This window comes from Pocillopora damicornis, chromosome 2, assembly GCF_964200805.1.
Source record: "Pocillopora damicornis chromosome 2, jaPocDami1.2, whole genome shotgun sequence".
Classification (NCBI taxonomy): Eukaryota; Metazoa; Cnidaria; class Anthozoa; order Scleractinia; family Pocilloporidae; genus Pocillopora; species Pocillopora damicornis.
The window spans coordinates 2900001-2915619 of record NC_142671.1 but is presented as its reverse complement, the minus strand read 5'-3'; the positions used below and the strand labels follow the sequence as shown (position 1 = coordinate 2915619).

Genomic DNA, 15619 nt, shown 5'->3' with positions numbered 1-15619 from the left:
CACTAAAATATGAAACATTTGCTCTGTGGTGAAGGAAAAAGAGTGTCGTTTTGGCTACGACTTTAGGGTATTGTCTTCTTCATTAGTGTTAATAGAACAGTGTGCAAGATGAATTTCAACCGTACTTACACCTCCATTGAACACAAAAAGGTGTTGTGATCTCTATAATGTAGGCTCGTTTCTCAACGGTTCACCCGTTCGGAAAACAAGTTGTGAATATTTGAAAACGCAGCATTATTCACGCATTTTCTGACATTTTCCGAAAAGAAAATCCAACGTTCTCCCGTTGTTTTCGAGTCGGCAAATTGGAGTATTCGTTCCATTATCCAGCAATTTTCCTCCACAGTGAACTCTATGAAAACGATTGTTTTCTTAGTGTTAAGAGTACGGTTAACAGACGGGAAAACAGTTTGTATTCCATTGTTTACTGGTGTTTTCCCAGTAACAAAACATTGTTTTCACAGACGTTTTCCGTTGAAGACAATGCGTTTTCTTCCATTTTCTAGGACAGTAAATGCGTAGATAACGCTTGAAAACCAAGTGTCGTCCAACGTTCACGGGTTGGCTAACAAATTGAAATACAATATTTTCTAGCGTTTGCAGCTGTTTGCGTTGAGAAAACGCGTTGTTAGTGGCGGTTCACCACCCGAATGCGGTTATTCCCACGCATTTTCTTGTATTTGCCGTTCGATTATCGTGCGGAAAATGGCATGTATTCCTATATTCATCGGTGTTTTACACTGTCAACCATTTGGAAATTTATATTTACATTTACTTCTCTCCCTCATAATTTCTTTAGCTCCAGGCTCCCTTGATCTAGAACGATTTTGAAGAAGTTCTACCAGTCGCTGAATCCACTTCGCAAATCAAATGATCCATTGAACTACTTGGAATCATCCCCTCCCGTATGTGACGCAAGCAATAAGAGCCTTAACATAAATTTTTTTGAAGCCTTTTTATTACCAATTAATCAAAGTAGTATTCACCTAGTTACATCAGTTCTTAATCATACGATTTTTACAAATATTCACAACACAGAAAACCTTGAAATCTAACATTTAAAAAAAATTTTAAAAGTATCAGCGAAAAAAAATTCACTCTTACTACAATATCAACAAAATTGTATGTCTCACCCTTGGCAAACAAATACAATCTGCTTCATTTTGGTCAATAAAATGAGACTTCTAAATGACACAAACAAACCTTGCACAAAAATGAGTGAAACCTAATGTCTGTTCACCACCTAAGGTGGATCATATGTAAAATTGGGAAAATGTTGAAATGCATATATGTGAAATTTGGATGATTATATTGGGACTCACATAGGCAGTTGTAAAAGAACCTTTTACATGTATCATCCAGTTCAACATTTCGAGCTGTTTCCTTAATTTTGATAAACATCACAAAAATACTCAGAAAATTTCTAGGCTCAAACATTAGAGTTTGAAAAATCCTACTCAACACCATCCTCAAGTGTAAAAGAACTTTTGCAGTTGAACTTAAGGAACATAGCAGGGCCTCTAGAAGTAAATATCCCATATTTAATCTAAATCAAGAACATCCATTAATTACTGCTTTACTCTAATGGATCCACTGTAACAAAAATTGCCTAGTAAACAATAACAGCATTCATGGAAAAAAAAAATAGAAAATAATTACAATTTAATGGCCCAGAGCAATTTCTCTGGCACTTCATTGTGGCTTCTGGTACTTGGACGGCCAACCTGCCTGTTTACAGACTGCCTCCTTTGTTGGGTGGACATATTTGCCCTATGCCGTGAGTCCAGTTCTTTGAAGAAAGAAGAAACCTCCTCTGTCCTCCAGACAAGATGCTTTGTGAACAGGGTGTCATCCACGCCATCAGATTCATCTGAGGATATCATTGACAAATGCAATGCCTCGAACAATTCTGACTTCTTTTCTTCCTCAGTAACCACTCTCAGTCTCTTCTCCAGTTTCTAGGGTAAAACATGAAAAGTTTAAGACTTAGCAGACTTTCATTAAATAAACAATAGTTGTGGTTAGGAGAGATTACATCATTTGAAATAGATGTTTCTCTCTAACTCATAATACTTAAAGACATTTCCAAAACTGCTTGGCTCATTGCACAACTAACATGACATTCAATTTTCAATATTAAACTAAGCTCAAGCAGAAAAACATCAATACTGGCAATCTCCACAATCACATAGGGTAGAGAAATAAAGGAAAAGAAAGAATTTAAGAGGTGAATGAAATGGTCCACAGTTAACTTTTTGTGTAGAAACATCATTGAAGCAAGCTAACTCTTACCCTTTTAATTCTTTGCCTCCTTTTCTGTTCCCTTTGGTACTGCTCATATGTACCATTTTCCATCTGCCTCCTCTTTCTTTTGTTGGAGGCAAAGTTTTGAGAGACAGCATCTGAAAAATTAAATATTTCTGAGGTGAGGCCAGGAAACCAAGGTTTAATACTGAAGCTGTACCCGAGAAATTATTTGACTAGCTTTATACAGTTAATGTGCCAGAGCTAAAATCATTTACTCTGTTTGAAAAAGACAACATGTAGGCATTGTGAGCCAACTTAGGTGATGTAAACAGAGCAGGTTTCTTGCGGTTTAACTTTAAAAGAAATCAATCCCAATGAAGCAAAAGTTGAGTGAGATATCCATTTCTTGGAGTTGATAAGTGATAAATAGTTGACTTAAAGGTCCTGCCCAATTAAAACAATCAATACCAAAGGGAAACATACCAAATATCCGCCTCTCTGTGCAGAGAGAGTCATTCTTTACGTGCTCAACTTCTTGAACTTCTTTGAGAAGTCTTCTGGCAACTTCTTGGTTTGGTGGCTCATTCTCCCTGTTGGAATATAATGTGTAGATAAAAGTAAATTGCAAAACCTCAAAGTCATTTCCAGCATAGGTTCCCCCTCTTTGGTGCCCCCAAATAGAAACTGTAACTCATTATTCAAATGGTTAGGTTTATGAGAAACCTCTTCTTTTGGTGTAAGTGGTAAAAATAGCCCAAATGGAGCCATGACACAGCATTCCTCAGTATGGTATTCTTACAGTGAACTTCCATGGACTAACATGAGTGATCAAGAAAACGTGGGACTAAAACGATGATTTTTACTTCTGCTCTCACCACTTTGATTCTACTTTTTTCCTTTGTGGTTGAGATTTTATTAATGCGTAGCCCTTCAAACCACTTGCACCTCCCACTTTCTTTCCACATGGACTTCCGTTGTAAACTATTCAATCGCAAACTATGTTACAAGTATCTTTACTCCCCTTTGGCTATGAACTTACTTCCTTTCCGTGTTCCACGACAGTCCTAACTATTCCATCTTGGAGCGGACGTAATGCTGTGAATGATCATCAATAAATGCAAGAGGAATTTAACTGAGTGTTTTAAACATCAGATAATTTAAGTTTGTCATTCTTTCTCTCTTTCTAAGAGAGAGCAAACAAATCAATCGCTCACATGCATAAACACATCTTTGAACTAAGGAGACGTTAGCGTCACCGAAAGAGGACGGATGATAAAAGAAATTCGCAACCGACAGCAAGTCAAAAATGGCGGGGATCGGCTTTGATCAATCAAAAGGTGTGATATAAATCACAAAATGCGCACGAAATTTGAAAACGGCTTTTGACTTCCCTTTCCATGTTCTTACCGGGTAATCCTTTGATATATCTTATAAATTTTTATGGTTAACATTCTCAACGCAAAGAAATAGCAAAGAGGAAAATATTCACGTATCTTACCGAAAGATCAGGGTGCCGTGCGATTTTTCTTTTTCTTGAAGAATTCGGCGGCGTCACTGCATCATAGCTTCCAGTCTCATGGCTGGTTAGTTTGGCTTCTAGCGTGGATATCCTGTCTTCCATAGTTTTGAAGCCATTTACCATCGTAGAATGGATCCTCTCCAAAGTTTGCAGGACTGTATCGGAGAAGTCAGTCTGGTTACCTTCGATAATGCTTAAGGAGTCATTTATGTCCGACAATTTAGCTGCAAGACTAGATTGATCGGACCTTTCCAGCTTCTCATGTAAATCTTTGAGTCTGCTCAAGACTTGGCGAAATTCGGATACATTTGAGGCTCTGCTAGATGCCATTTCGCGATAAAGAGTTAGGTAAATAGACAGCTTTCACTCGACTTGCAAGTCGCACGTGGAATGATTGTTGTGAGTTTTCCCTTCACGAACAAACTAAAACAAGGAATGTGATTGGTCCGATGAAGTGTGCAGTCATAACAATCGATATGATTGGTCAAAAATTTCGTGCATGATGGTCAGCGGTCTTATGTATGGCGCCAAGAGGGACGCAAAAATTAAAATCCTTCATCAAAGTATTGTTCTTAGTGATGAATTTAAACAATTAACAAAATTTATTAAGTATTTGACAAGATTTTATCCTGTATTTTGGGATCGAAGTTCCTTTTTCGTTATTTCGCTGATTGGAGCACCTTACAATGCCAAAAAGAAGCTTTCCTCGCGAACTGAATCGGCGGAATAGGCGTCGAATTTATTGTTCTAGATGTGGAAATAGTTACTCCTATTCTGGAGCGAGGACACACGTTTGCCCGGACAGTTCTGGCGATGAAATCCACCGAGACGCTGATGATGCTCCACAGCTTTTGTCAAACGGCAACTTATGCAATGGCGATGGCCTTGAGACAGAGTCGCCGATCAACTGCCATGAGGTAGATGAGGGCATCGATGGAACTGAGGCGGAACTCATCGATAGCCCTTTGTCTCCAGATCTTAGAAGAAGACTCAAGGACCGATTAAGGAAACGTTTTAGCGAAGAAGATCTGTCTTACTTTGAGGACGACGATGAAGAGATCGAAGCATATGAAAGTGGTAGAAATGTCAGGGAAGATTCTGTGAACGAAGACTGGTCTGGTTTTCCAAATGCTCAAGACTCTGAAGAGGATTTTGAGCAGAATCAATCAACTGAGAATGCCGATGAATATTCACCCTCAATCTCCGACAGATGCGGTATTCTTGTATTTTGGTTGTTATTGTTTCTAGTATCCTAGCAGTCAGCTTTTTTTGTTACAGACTCAGCTGTTGAAATGCTACTCAAATTTCTTAGTCGTTTCTTGGGGCTTCTTGGAACTTTTGATGAGAATGGTATAATTTCTAGACTTTCAAAACGTTTGCCAGGTACGCTTTACAAGTTAAGGAAGAACCTTGGGCTACTAGGAAATGATGAATTTATTAAATATGTTGTGTGCCCAAAGTGCAAAAACCTGTATGATTACAAAGACTGCATCCAGAACCGTTGTGGAAGGCAAGTTTCAGCTCGATGTAAGTTTGTACCATGGTCAAGACACCCACACAGGAGTCGTAGAGGTAAGAAACTACTTAGCAGTCAGTTCATTTTATGTGCATGTGATGTATTCCTCCTCAAACTCATTAATTATTCTGAGGTTATTGGCCAATGAGTGGAAAGTATTTTGTCACATGCATAAATCTAGATACTTGATAAAGATGTATATCTGTATTTCGTCACATGCATGAATCCAGATATCCAATAAAAACACATCCAGATCATCAGTGATCTGGATATACGTTTCTACTGAATATCTAGATTTATGTGTATGTGTAATGCAAATAAGAAAATTACACTACATTTGGGAACACTTTCCTTTAGCAGTTTACCTTGCTCTTCACCCCTTTTCGGGATGCGTAAACGGTTAACTGCATTACTTTCTGCCATAATTAAGCTCCAACTAACCATAGAGCTATAAACTAAATGAGCAAAACTACCATAAATTTAGCACACACTTTGAATCCCCCAAAGAAACCCCAAAGAGACAACAGATGGATAGTTGCTGATAAAATGTCCAAAATTATGCAACCAATGAAAAGAGCATAACAATAATGTGACAATTTAGGTGATGATTGAAATAGGCAGTGTGAGAAGCAAGCTAAAAGGCTTTTGCTTCAGGTTTGGTTGTGGCATCCAAACATCTCAAAACAAATTAAACCAGCAGCCTTGTGCTTTCATTTCGTGTTTCTCAACATTTGGATGCCACAATCAAACCCTTGCACTTGTTTTTTATATACTACATCAAAGATATTGGGGGAGCAAAACTGGTGAGTTGCTGCATACTTAAAATGAAGATTATTTTGCTTATTAGAAAAACTGTGGACTTTTCTCATCATCTTGGAGAGGGTTTTCTGGAAGTGAACGAGTTTCAATGAGTATGCAATGAGTACTCAGTAAGAAAGAATTTTTGATTTCTATATTAAATTATAGGTTTTCCACATGAGCTGGGTTTGTATAACTTTTGAAGTTTTTTTCCTTAGGTCCTTGTGATGAAATACTACTAAAGACTGTTCAGACTGGAACAAAAACATTTCTTTATCCAAGAATGGTGTATCCATATAATTCAATTGTGAAGTCTTTGCAGCGTCTTCTGGCTAGACCTGGACTGTGGAACAAATGTCAAGAATGGAGAAATCAGGTTTCCTCTGCAAATGTTAAGACAGATATCTACCAAGGGAATGTTTGGAGGGAGCTGTCTTCAACTGGGTTTCTTTCAAACTCGAACAGCTTAGCTTTCATGCTCAATGTAGATTGGTTCAGACCTCATAAGCATTCACCAGGATCAGTTGGAGTTGTGTATCTTGTTCTACTTAATTTACCTCGTCATGAAAGATATAGACTTGAGAACATCATAGTTACTGGAATTCTGCCTGGACCTTCAGAGCCAAAGCTAACTGCCAACACTTTCCTTGAACCGCTTGTGAGAGAGTTACAAGCTTTGTGGGCCTGTAAGGAACGATTCTCAGTTCATGGTAGTTTTTTTAAACGACCAATAAAGGTTGGACTCATTTGTGTCTCCTCAGACATTCCAGCCACAAGAAAAATAGGGGGATTTCTAGGTCACATGTCATCACAAGGGTGTTCTCGCTGTAAGAAATCTTTTGGTTCTAGAGATGGCCTCGATTTTAGTGGTTTTGATCGAGAAAACTGGAGCCCCAGAACATCCTCTGAGCATAAGTGTTCTGCAAAAAGAACAATGGATGAAACCAGCCCTACTGCACAACAAAAACTGTGTTCTCAGTTAGGTGCTAGGTATTCAGTTCTGCAAGAACTAGACTATTTTGATTGTATTCGCTACTTTGTTGTGGACCCCATGCACAATCTTTATCTGGGAACAGCCAAACACATCATGAAAAATGTGTGGCTTAATGAAAAAAATGATTTCATATCTGATGAGGACTTTCAAAGGATCCAAGAACTGGTCGATGGGATGACAGTGCCTCAAGATATTGGACGCATACCTGGAAAGATTGCCAACAGTTTTTCAGGATTTACTGCTGATCAATGGAAGAACTGGACAGTAGTTTATTCATTGTTTGCTTTAAAAGGAGTTCTCCCTGAAAACCACCTTGAGTGTTGACGTCATTTTGTCCTTGCCTGTAAAACTCTTGGAAAGAAAATTCTTACTGATGATGATATTGAGCAAGGGGACAGACATTTAATGGAATTTTGTCACACATTTGAAGAACTATGTGGGAAGGATCTGGTTACTCCAAATATGCATCTACATGGACACCTTAAAGAGTGCCTTCTAGATTATGGCCCCTTTCATTCTTTCTGGTGCTTCAGTTTTGAAAGATTTAATGGTATCCTGGGATCTTTTCATACGAACAATCGCTCTATTGAAATTCAGTTGATGCGAAAATTTTTGTCACAAACCAAAGTTAAGGACTTTGAGTACCCAGAAATGTTTCAGGAGACTTTCTTGGAGTTTTTTTGAGGGCTCACACAGTTCAGGGTCTGTAAAGGACACACAAGAGCCAATTAAACAGTTCCTCAGTCTTCGACAGCACAGGGAGATATCCATCAAAGACTTGCATTTGTGTGATTGGACTGCAAGTGATGATATAGTTGAAATGTCAACATTTAGAGATAAAACATCATTTGACTCATTTGATCTGTTTGGCCCAGCTTGTTTCATGCCAGTTCAGAGAATTAAATCCAACTGTTCTTTAGGGGAAAAAGTTTACAAACAAGAAAATGTTCTTGGAGTAACAAGTTAGACTGATAGAAGGCTGCATTGCACTGATTTTTTATTTTGAGTTTAAAAACTACTGTCATACAAGTTATCGAAATGCAATATTAAAATATAATGATTATGTCTTCCATGTTGTTGTATTTTGTATACGCTAAGCTCATATACTGCATGCAGAGAGACTCAGGAAAATGAAGTATGATAATGTTTCAATGATCAATATAATAATTCTATTTCTGATGTAACTACCCATTAACCACAAATTACCAAACTGGCACAAATGAGCCATGGGACCAGTAATACCAAACTGGACATATGACCCAATTGGTGCAAAATACATTGTTGACAATGGAGCACTGGAAAAAATGACCTACAAACACAAATGATCCAATAGACACAAATGATACAATAGACACAAATGATCCAAGAGACACAAATGATCCAAGAGACACAAATGATCCAAGAGGCAAATGATCCAAGAGACAAAAATCATCAAAGAGACACAAATCATCAAAGAGACACAAATGATCCAATAGACAAAATGATCCAACAGACACAAAATTATCTAAAAGGCACAAATAATCCGACAGACTCAAATGATGCAACAGAAACAAACAACCTAATAGACATGAATGATCCAATAGACACTCATGGCCCACTAGACATGAATGATCTAACAGACACAAATTATCTAATCATTTAATCTAATCAGACCCAACTGCCTCAAATGACCCAATCAGCTAAAATGACTGAATTGCTTCAAATGACCCAATCAGTTCCAATAACCCAACCAGCTCAAATGACTGAATTGCCTCAAATGACCCAATCAGTTCCACTGACCCAACCAGCTCAAATGACTGAGTTGCCTCAAGTGACCAAATTGGTTGCGGTGACCTCACAGCTTCAAATGACCAAACCAGCTCAGATAACTAAATTGCCTCAAATGGTCCAATCAGTGCCAGTGACCCAACAGCCTCAAATGACCCAATCAGCTCAAATGACTGAATTACCTCAAACGACCCAATCAGTTTCAGTGACCTAAGTGCCTCAAATGACCCAACTAGGTCAGATGACTGAATTGCCTCAAATGACCCAATTGGTTCCAGTGACCCAATAACCCCAAATGACCTATCCACCTCAGGTGACTAAATTGCCTCAAATGACCCAATTGGTTCTAGTGGCCCAACTGCCTTAAATGAGCTAATCAGTTCCAGTGACCCAAGTGCCTCAAACAACCCAATCAGCTCAAATGACCGAACTGCTTCAAATCAGCTTATCAGTTCCAATCAGCCAATTTCCTCAAATGACCCAATCAGCTCAAATAACCGAATTGCCTCAAATGACCCAGTGGGTTCCAGTGACCCAACTACCTCAGATGACCCAACCACCTCAGATAACTGAATTGCCTCAAATGACCCAATTGGCTCCAGTGGCCTGACTGCCTCAAATGAGTTAGTCAGTTCCAGAGACCCAACAGCCTCAAATGACCCAATCGGCTCAAATGACTGAATTGCATCAAATGACCCAATCAGTTCCGATGAGCCAACTGCCAAAATGACCCAATCAGCTCAAATGACTAAATTGCCTCGAATGACCCAAGCAGCTCAAATGACTGAATTGCCTCAAATGACCCAACCAGCTCAAATGACTGAATTGCCTCAAATGACCCAACTGGCTCAAATGACTGAATTGCCTCAAATAACTCGACCAGCTTAAATGACTGAATTGCCTCAAATGATCCAACCAGCTCAAATGCTACAATTGCCTCAAATGACCCAACTGACTCAAATGCCTGAATTGCCTCAAATGACCCAACGAGCTCAAATGTCTGAATTGCCTCAAAAGACTCAACCAGCACAAATGACTAAATTGCCTCAAATGACCCAAGCTGCTCAAATGACTATATTGCCTCAAATGACCTAAGCAGCTCAAATGACTGAATTGCCTCAAATGATCCAGCCGCCTCAAATACCTCAGTTGCCTGAAATGACCCAACTGGCTCAAATGACTGAATTGCCTCAAATGACTCAACCAGCTAAATTGACTGAATTACCTCAAATAATCCAAGCGGCTCAAATGACTGAATTGCCTCAAATGATTCAACCAGCTTAAATGATTAAATTGCCCCAAATAACCCAACCAGCTCAAATGCCACAATTGTCTCAAATGATCCAACCAGCTCCAGTGACTGAATTGCCTCAAATGACCCAACCAGCTCAAATTACTGAATTGCCTCAAATGATCCAGCCAGCTCAAGTGACCAAATTGCCTCAAATGATCCAACTAGCTCAAATGCCACAATTGCCTCAAATGACCCAATTGGCTCAAATGACTGAATCGCCTCAAGTGACTCAACCAGCTCAAATGACTAAATTGCCTTAAATGACTTAACCAGCTAAAATGACTGAATTGCCTCAATTTATCCAAGCAGCTCAAATGACTGAATTGCCCCAAATGATCCAACCAGCTCAAATGCCACAATTGCCTCAAATGATCCAACCAGCTCTAGTGACTGAATTGCCTCAAATGACCCAAGCAGCTCAAATGACTGAATTGCCTCAAATGACCCAACCAGCTCAAATGACTGAATTGCCTCAAATGACCCAACTGGCTCAAATGACTGAATTGCCTAAAAATAACTCGACCAGCTCAAATGACTGAATTGCCTCAAATGATCCAACCAGCTCAAATGCTACAATTGCCTCAAATGACCCAACTGACTCAAATGCCTGAATTGCCTCAAATGACCCAACCAGCCCAAATGTCTGAATTGCCTCAAAAGACTCAACCAGCACAAATGACTAAATTGCCTCAAATGACCCCAGCTGCTCAAATGACTGAATTGCCTTAAATGATCCAGCTGCCTCAAATACCTCAGTTGCCTGAAATGACCCAACTGGCTCAAATGACTGAATTGCCTCAAATGACTCAACCAGCTAAAATGACTGAATTACCTCAAATAATCCAAGCAGCTCAAATGACTGAATTGCCTCAAATGATTCAACCAGCTTAAATGACTGAATTGCCCCAAATGACCCAACCAGCTCAAATGCCACATTTGTCTCAAATGATCCAACCAGCTCCAGTGACTGAATTGCCTCAAATGACCCAACCAGCTCAAATTACTGAATTGCCTCAAAGATCCAGCCAGCTCAAATGACCGAATTGCCTCAAATGACCCAACTAGCTCAAATGCCACAATTGCCTCAAATGACCCAATTGGCTCTAATGACTGAATTGTCTCAAGTGACTCAACCAGCTCAAATGACTAAATTGCCTTAAATGACCCAAGCAGCTCAAATGACTGAATTGCCTCAAATGACTTAACCAGCTAAAGTGACTGAATTGCCTCAAATGATCCAGGCAGCTCAAATGACTGAATTGCCCCAAATGATCCAACCAGCTCAAATGCCACAATTGCCTCAAATGATCCAACCAGCTCCAGTGACTGAATTGCCTCAAATGACCCAACCAGCTCAAATGACTGAATTGCCTCAAATGACTCAACCAGCTCAAATGTCTGAATTGCCTCAAATGATCCAGCCAGCTCAAATGACCAAATTGCCTCAAATGATCCAACTAGCTCAAATGCCACAACTGCCTCAAATGACCCAATTGGCTCAAATGACTGAATCGCCTCAAGTGACTCAACCAGCTCAAATGACAAAATTGCCTAAAATGACCCAAGCAGCTCAAATGACTGAATTGCCTCAAATGACTCAACCAGCTAAAATGGCCGAATTGCCTCAAATGATCCAAGCAGCTCAAATCACTGAATTGCCCCAGATGATCCAACCAGCTCAAATGCCACAATTGCCTCAAATGACCCAACTGGCTCAAATGACTGAATTGCCTCAAGTGACCCAACCAGCTCAAATGTCTGAATTGCCTCAAATGACTCAACCAGCTCAAATAACTAAATTGCCTCAAATGACCCAAGCAGCTCAAATGACTGAATTGCCTTAAACTACCCAACCAGCTCAAATGATTGAATTGCCTTAAATGACCCGATCAGTCAATAATAGCCAACTGCCTTAAATGAACCAACTGGTTCAGATGACTGAATTGCCTCAAATGACTCAACCAGTTCTAGTGACCCAACTGCCTCTAATGACCCAATCAGCCAATTAAAGCCAACTGCCTCAAATGATCCAACTGGCCCAAATGACAGAATTGCCTCAAAGGACCAAATTGGTTCCAGTGACCTAACTGTTTCAGATGACCCAATAATTTTAAATAACATTTACTTTCTGAAACAGCAGAACCTAACATGTGGCCATCAGCGAAAATGACCCAATCAGTGCAAGTGACCCAACTGCCTGAAATGATCCAATCCACTCAAATGACTCAATAAGCTTAATTAAACTACAAAAAGCTACAGGAAAACAATGCAAGCTGTTCACAAGTGTTTCCATAGAGCAGGGAAACAAGAGACGAACAGCACATCTTCATTTCTTAATCACGGTCGTTAGTAATTCTGTGAGAACAGTATCGTTCGCGTACTCGGGAAAAGTAGAGAAAAACTTTCGGTTGAACAAGCCATACATTAGCGTTTCCATGGAGCAGGAAAAAAATCGACAAAGATTATGTTTTCATGCTATTAGTAATTATCTGGGAATACGCTTGGAAAATGCAGCAATCGCGCGCTCGGGAAAACTATAGAAAAACGTTCTGGAAAACAAGCTATCAGTGGCGTTTTCGTGGAGTAGGAAAACAATCGACGATTTTCTTGTTTTTTTGGCATTTACCGTTTGCAATTCTACAGGAAAACGCTCGACAAATGCAACGTTCGCGTGCTTGGGAAAATTATAGAATAACGTTCAGGAAAACAAGCTAGACACTAGCGTTTTTGTGGAGCAGGAAAACAATCGACAAACATCATGTTTTCATGGCATTTACCATTGGTAATTCTGCGAGGAAAACGCTCGGAAAATGCAGCGATCGCACGCTCGGGAAAACTTGAGTAAAATGTTCAGGAAAACAAGCTATACAATAGCGTTTTCGTGGAGCAGGAAAACAATCGACAAACATCATGTTTTCAAGGCATTCACCGTTAGTTATTCTGTGGGAAAACGCTTGGAAAATGCCTTGTTCGCGCGCACGGGAAAACTATAGAAAAACGTTCAGGTGAACAGGCTATTCATTGGTATTTTCCTGGTGCTGGATAACTTGCGATGAACTTCGTGTTTTTCCCGAGTTTTACTGAGGGTGAACAATAAATTTGCCGCACGTTTTCCGATATCGGAAAACGTCAGTTTAATGTTGAATTTCTCAGTCATTCACCATTTCGGAAAATTAACAATGAACGCATGTTTTTTTGCCGTGTAAGTTTCTCACCTTCGGCTGATTAACGAGAACTTAAAGTTATAGCTAAGATTCCAGTGCATAAACAGAAGGGCCAATTTACCGCGAAATTTTTTAAGCGAAAAATCGCGATATGGGCTCTTTGATTTCTTAGTGCACCTTCTTTGCGAGCATGTTTTTGAACTTTTCATCAGCTATCTACTGAGCTTTTAAGATTGAGCACTTAATTTCGACGCGAAAAAAAAATATATATATCAGTAAAAAATTTGGGAACAAAATTTGGTGAAGGGAAAGGACTTGTATAATTAATTTTCATCAGCGACCGTCTTGCAGGGTATCTTTGACATAAACTTTATATTATTTTCTTTACTTTATATTATATTTTCTTTTCTTAAAAGGAATATTACCATGTATTTAGGTCAATAAATACTCAGTATTTCTGTCCATTGCTTTTATTGACCCATCATTCTACAATATCTATGATATTTTCTGCGTGAGTAATATTTCCCAAATTAAACCCTCTTATTAATCTTTTTAAATATTAAATATCCCCATGGGGCTGTTGTCGGTTTTACTAGTTTTTGGACATTTCAGAGTTAAGCCAGTTCAACTCGTACTTCACTTTCGCGTAGACGCCAAACTTTCCAGGGCTGGCACATCCATAACCCCAGCTGGTGGCGCCATGCAGATAGAACCTTCCTCCAGTCTCACAGACCATCGGTCCCCCACTATCCCCCTGACAGGAATCTATTCCTCCCTGGTCCAGGCCTGCGCAGATCATGGAGTCATGGATCTTTCCTGGGTAGGCTCTATTACAACGAGCATAACTGACCACCGGGACCTGCACCTGCTGAAGATAGTCTGGAGTAGCACCCCCGGAAGCAAGTCGGCCCCAGCCTGTGATCCAGCATCTGGTGCCGTCGGTTGGTGCAGGAACAGATTGGGGAAGACAAACCAGGTTCACATGCCTAAAGGTCAAAAAGACCAGTATGGGGGTATCAATGTTGTCCGGTTACCTCATAAATATGGCGTTCACTTACAACAACGTAAACTTTTAAATAGTCAATCATCGAGAGGTTATCCATAAATTTGATTATGTGTTTGTATGTGCTGATATATGAAATAAATAAACTTTTAAAAATCGATAGCTGTGTCATAAAACTGCGATGTTTGGGTCAATTTATAGAAAAATGCTCATTGTAGTGGTAAACCTGATTTGTTATTTGAAGCTTAAAATGTTCCGTTGATAGAGAAGAAAGATCTTCTGAACAAAACTGGTTCTCTTTGATCAGAAAGTGAATGTAGCTATCATCTAGAGTCATTAGTTATTGTTTCCTTGCTCTAGTTTCCAATAGTAATACTTGTAATACCTGTTTAATTGAGCTGGTCTCTCCAGTTTCAGTAAGGCGATATCGTTGCTGTATCGGTACGGTTGGTGATATTGCGGATGTGGAATTACTTTGGAAACTCGAATGTCCTGTTCAGTTCCAACCACATTAACACGTCGGTGGGCGCCAAGTCTAAAAAGGAAAAGACCAGGGTTATAAAAAATGTCATACCACTCATATAGGACAAGGTCAACCCTGAGAGCGAAACTTATTCGTCGAAATCTAATGTAACAACTCTTTTATATGCACTCTATTAAATTCATGATAACCTCAATCCTCGATATTTTTGGAAAGCTTAGTATGTTGACTTTCTTTCGTACATAAGTTTTTCGACTGATGATGACCAAGAAAATATTGGGAAAAAAAGAAGTATTTTAAAATATTTCTTTTATAACAAAACTATTCGATCAGCATCTTTAGCTACCTTGTCGAAAGCCTGCTCATGATTCTTGTGCAATGGAGAAGCTATAGTTCAGTCGTGTTACGTATCAAAAGTTCGACAAGAAATAGGTGTTATATTTACATCGTGTGGCAAGCTTGACCGTACCTTATGACAATGGAGTTGGGTGATTTTCCTTCGATGCAATGAGTAGCAGTTACAATCCATTCAGGATCGACGAGTGATCCACCGCAATAGGGGAAACCACCCGTGGTGCGCAGCTGAACCTGCCACGGCCAATCTCCGTGTTTGGCATTGACACCGCCTACAATTCTGGAGTGAGGACGGACTCCGCAAACACCTTTAGTATACAATAGAAGAGAGCTACTCAATCTTTAGGAATAAAATCTTCGATAGAATTTTGCCTCATGTTGTCTGTCCATAATATTATTTCAATTTTACAAAATAAGTGCCTTATTAGCTTCAACATGTCATCGACTTTTTTCAACATTAATAATATTTCTGATTGGAAGTA

The 15619-nt window shown here is 39.5% G+C and overlaps 1 protein-coding gene and 2 pseudogenes across 4 annotated transcripts in view; 1 reads left to right on the top strand and 2 right to left on the bottom strand.

Moving 5' to 3' along the window:
* Positions 1-1100: 1100 nt before the first annotated feature.
* Positions 1101-4195, bottom strand: LOC149049543 (uncharacterized; annotated as a pseudogene). The gene is made up of 5 exons (XR_016183831.1): positions 3746-4195; positions 3287-3342; positions 2731-2837; positions 2293-2402; positions 1101-1958 (listed from the first exon to the last, which is right to left on the bottom strand). The product of XR_016183831.1 is annotated as an uncharacterized LOC149049543 (transcript).
* A 117-nt stretch (positions 4196-4312) lies between these two features.
* On the top strand, positions 4313-8142 carry LOC149049542 (uncharacterized; annotated as a pseudogene). Its single transcript, XR_016183830.1, has 2 exons — positions 4313-5338; positions 6299-8142. The product of XR_016183830.1 is annotated as an uncharacterized LOC149049542 (transcript).
* A 5611-nt stretch (positions 8143-13753) lies between these two features.
* LOC113668108 (uncharacterized) overlaps positions 13754-15619 on the bottom strand; it is an 18398-nt gene continuing 16532 nt past the window's right edge. For both annotated transcript variants that reach the window (XM_089197020.1, XM_089197021.1), the window contains 3 exons: positions 15253-15445; positions 14688-14837; positions 13754-14285 (listed from right to left, as the gene is read on the bottom strand). In XM_089197020.1, coding sequence (XP_089053146.1) covers positions 13892-14285; positions 14688-14837; positions 15253-15445 — 737 coding nt within the window. In that variant the 3' untranslated portion in view covers positions 13754-13891. The remainder of the gene's footprint in view (positions 14286-14687; positions 14838-15252; positions 15446-15619) is intronic.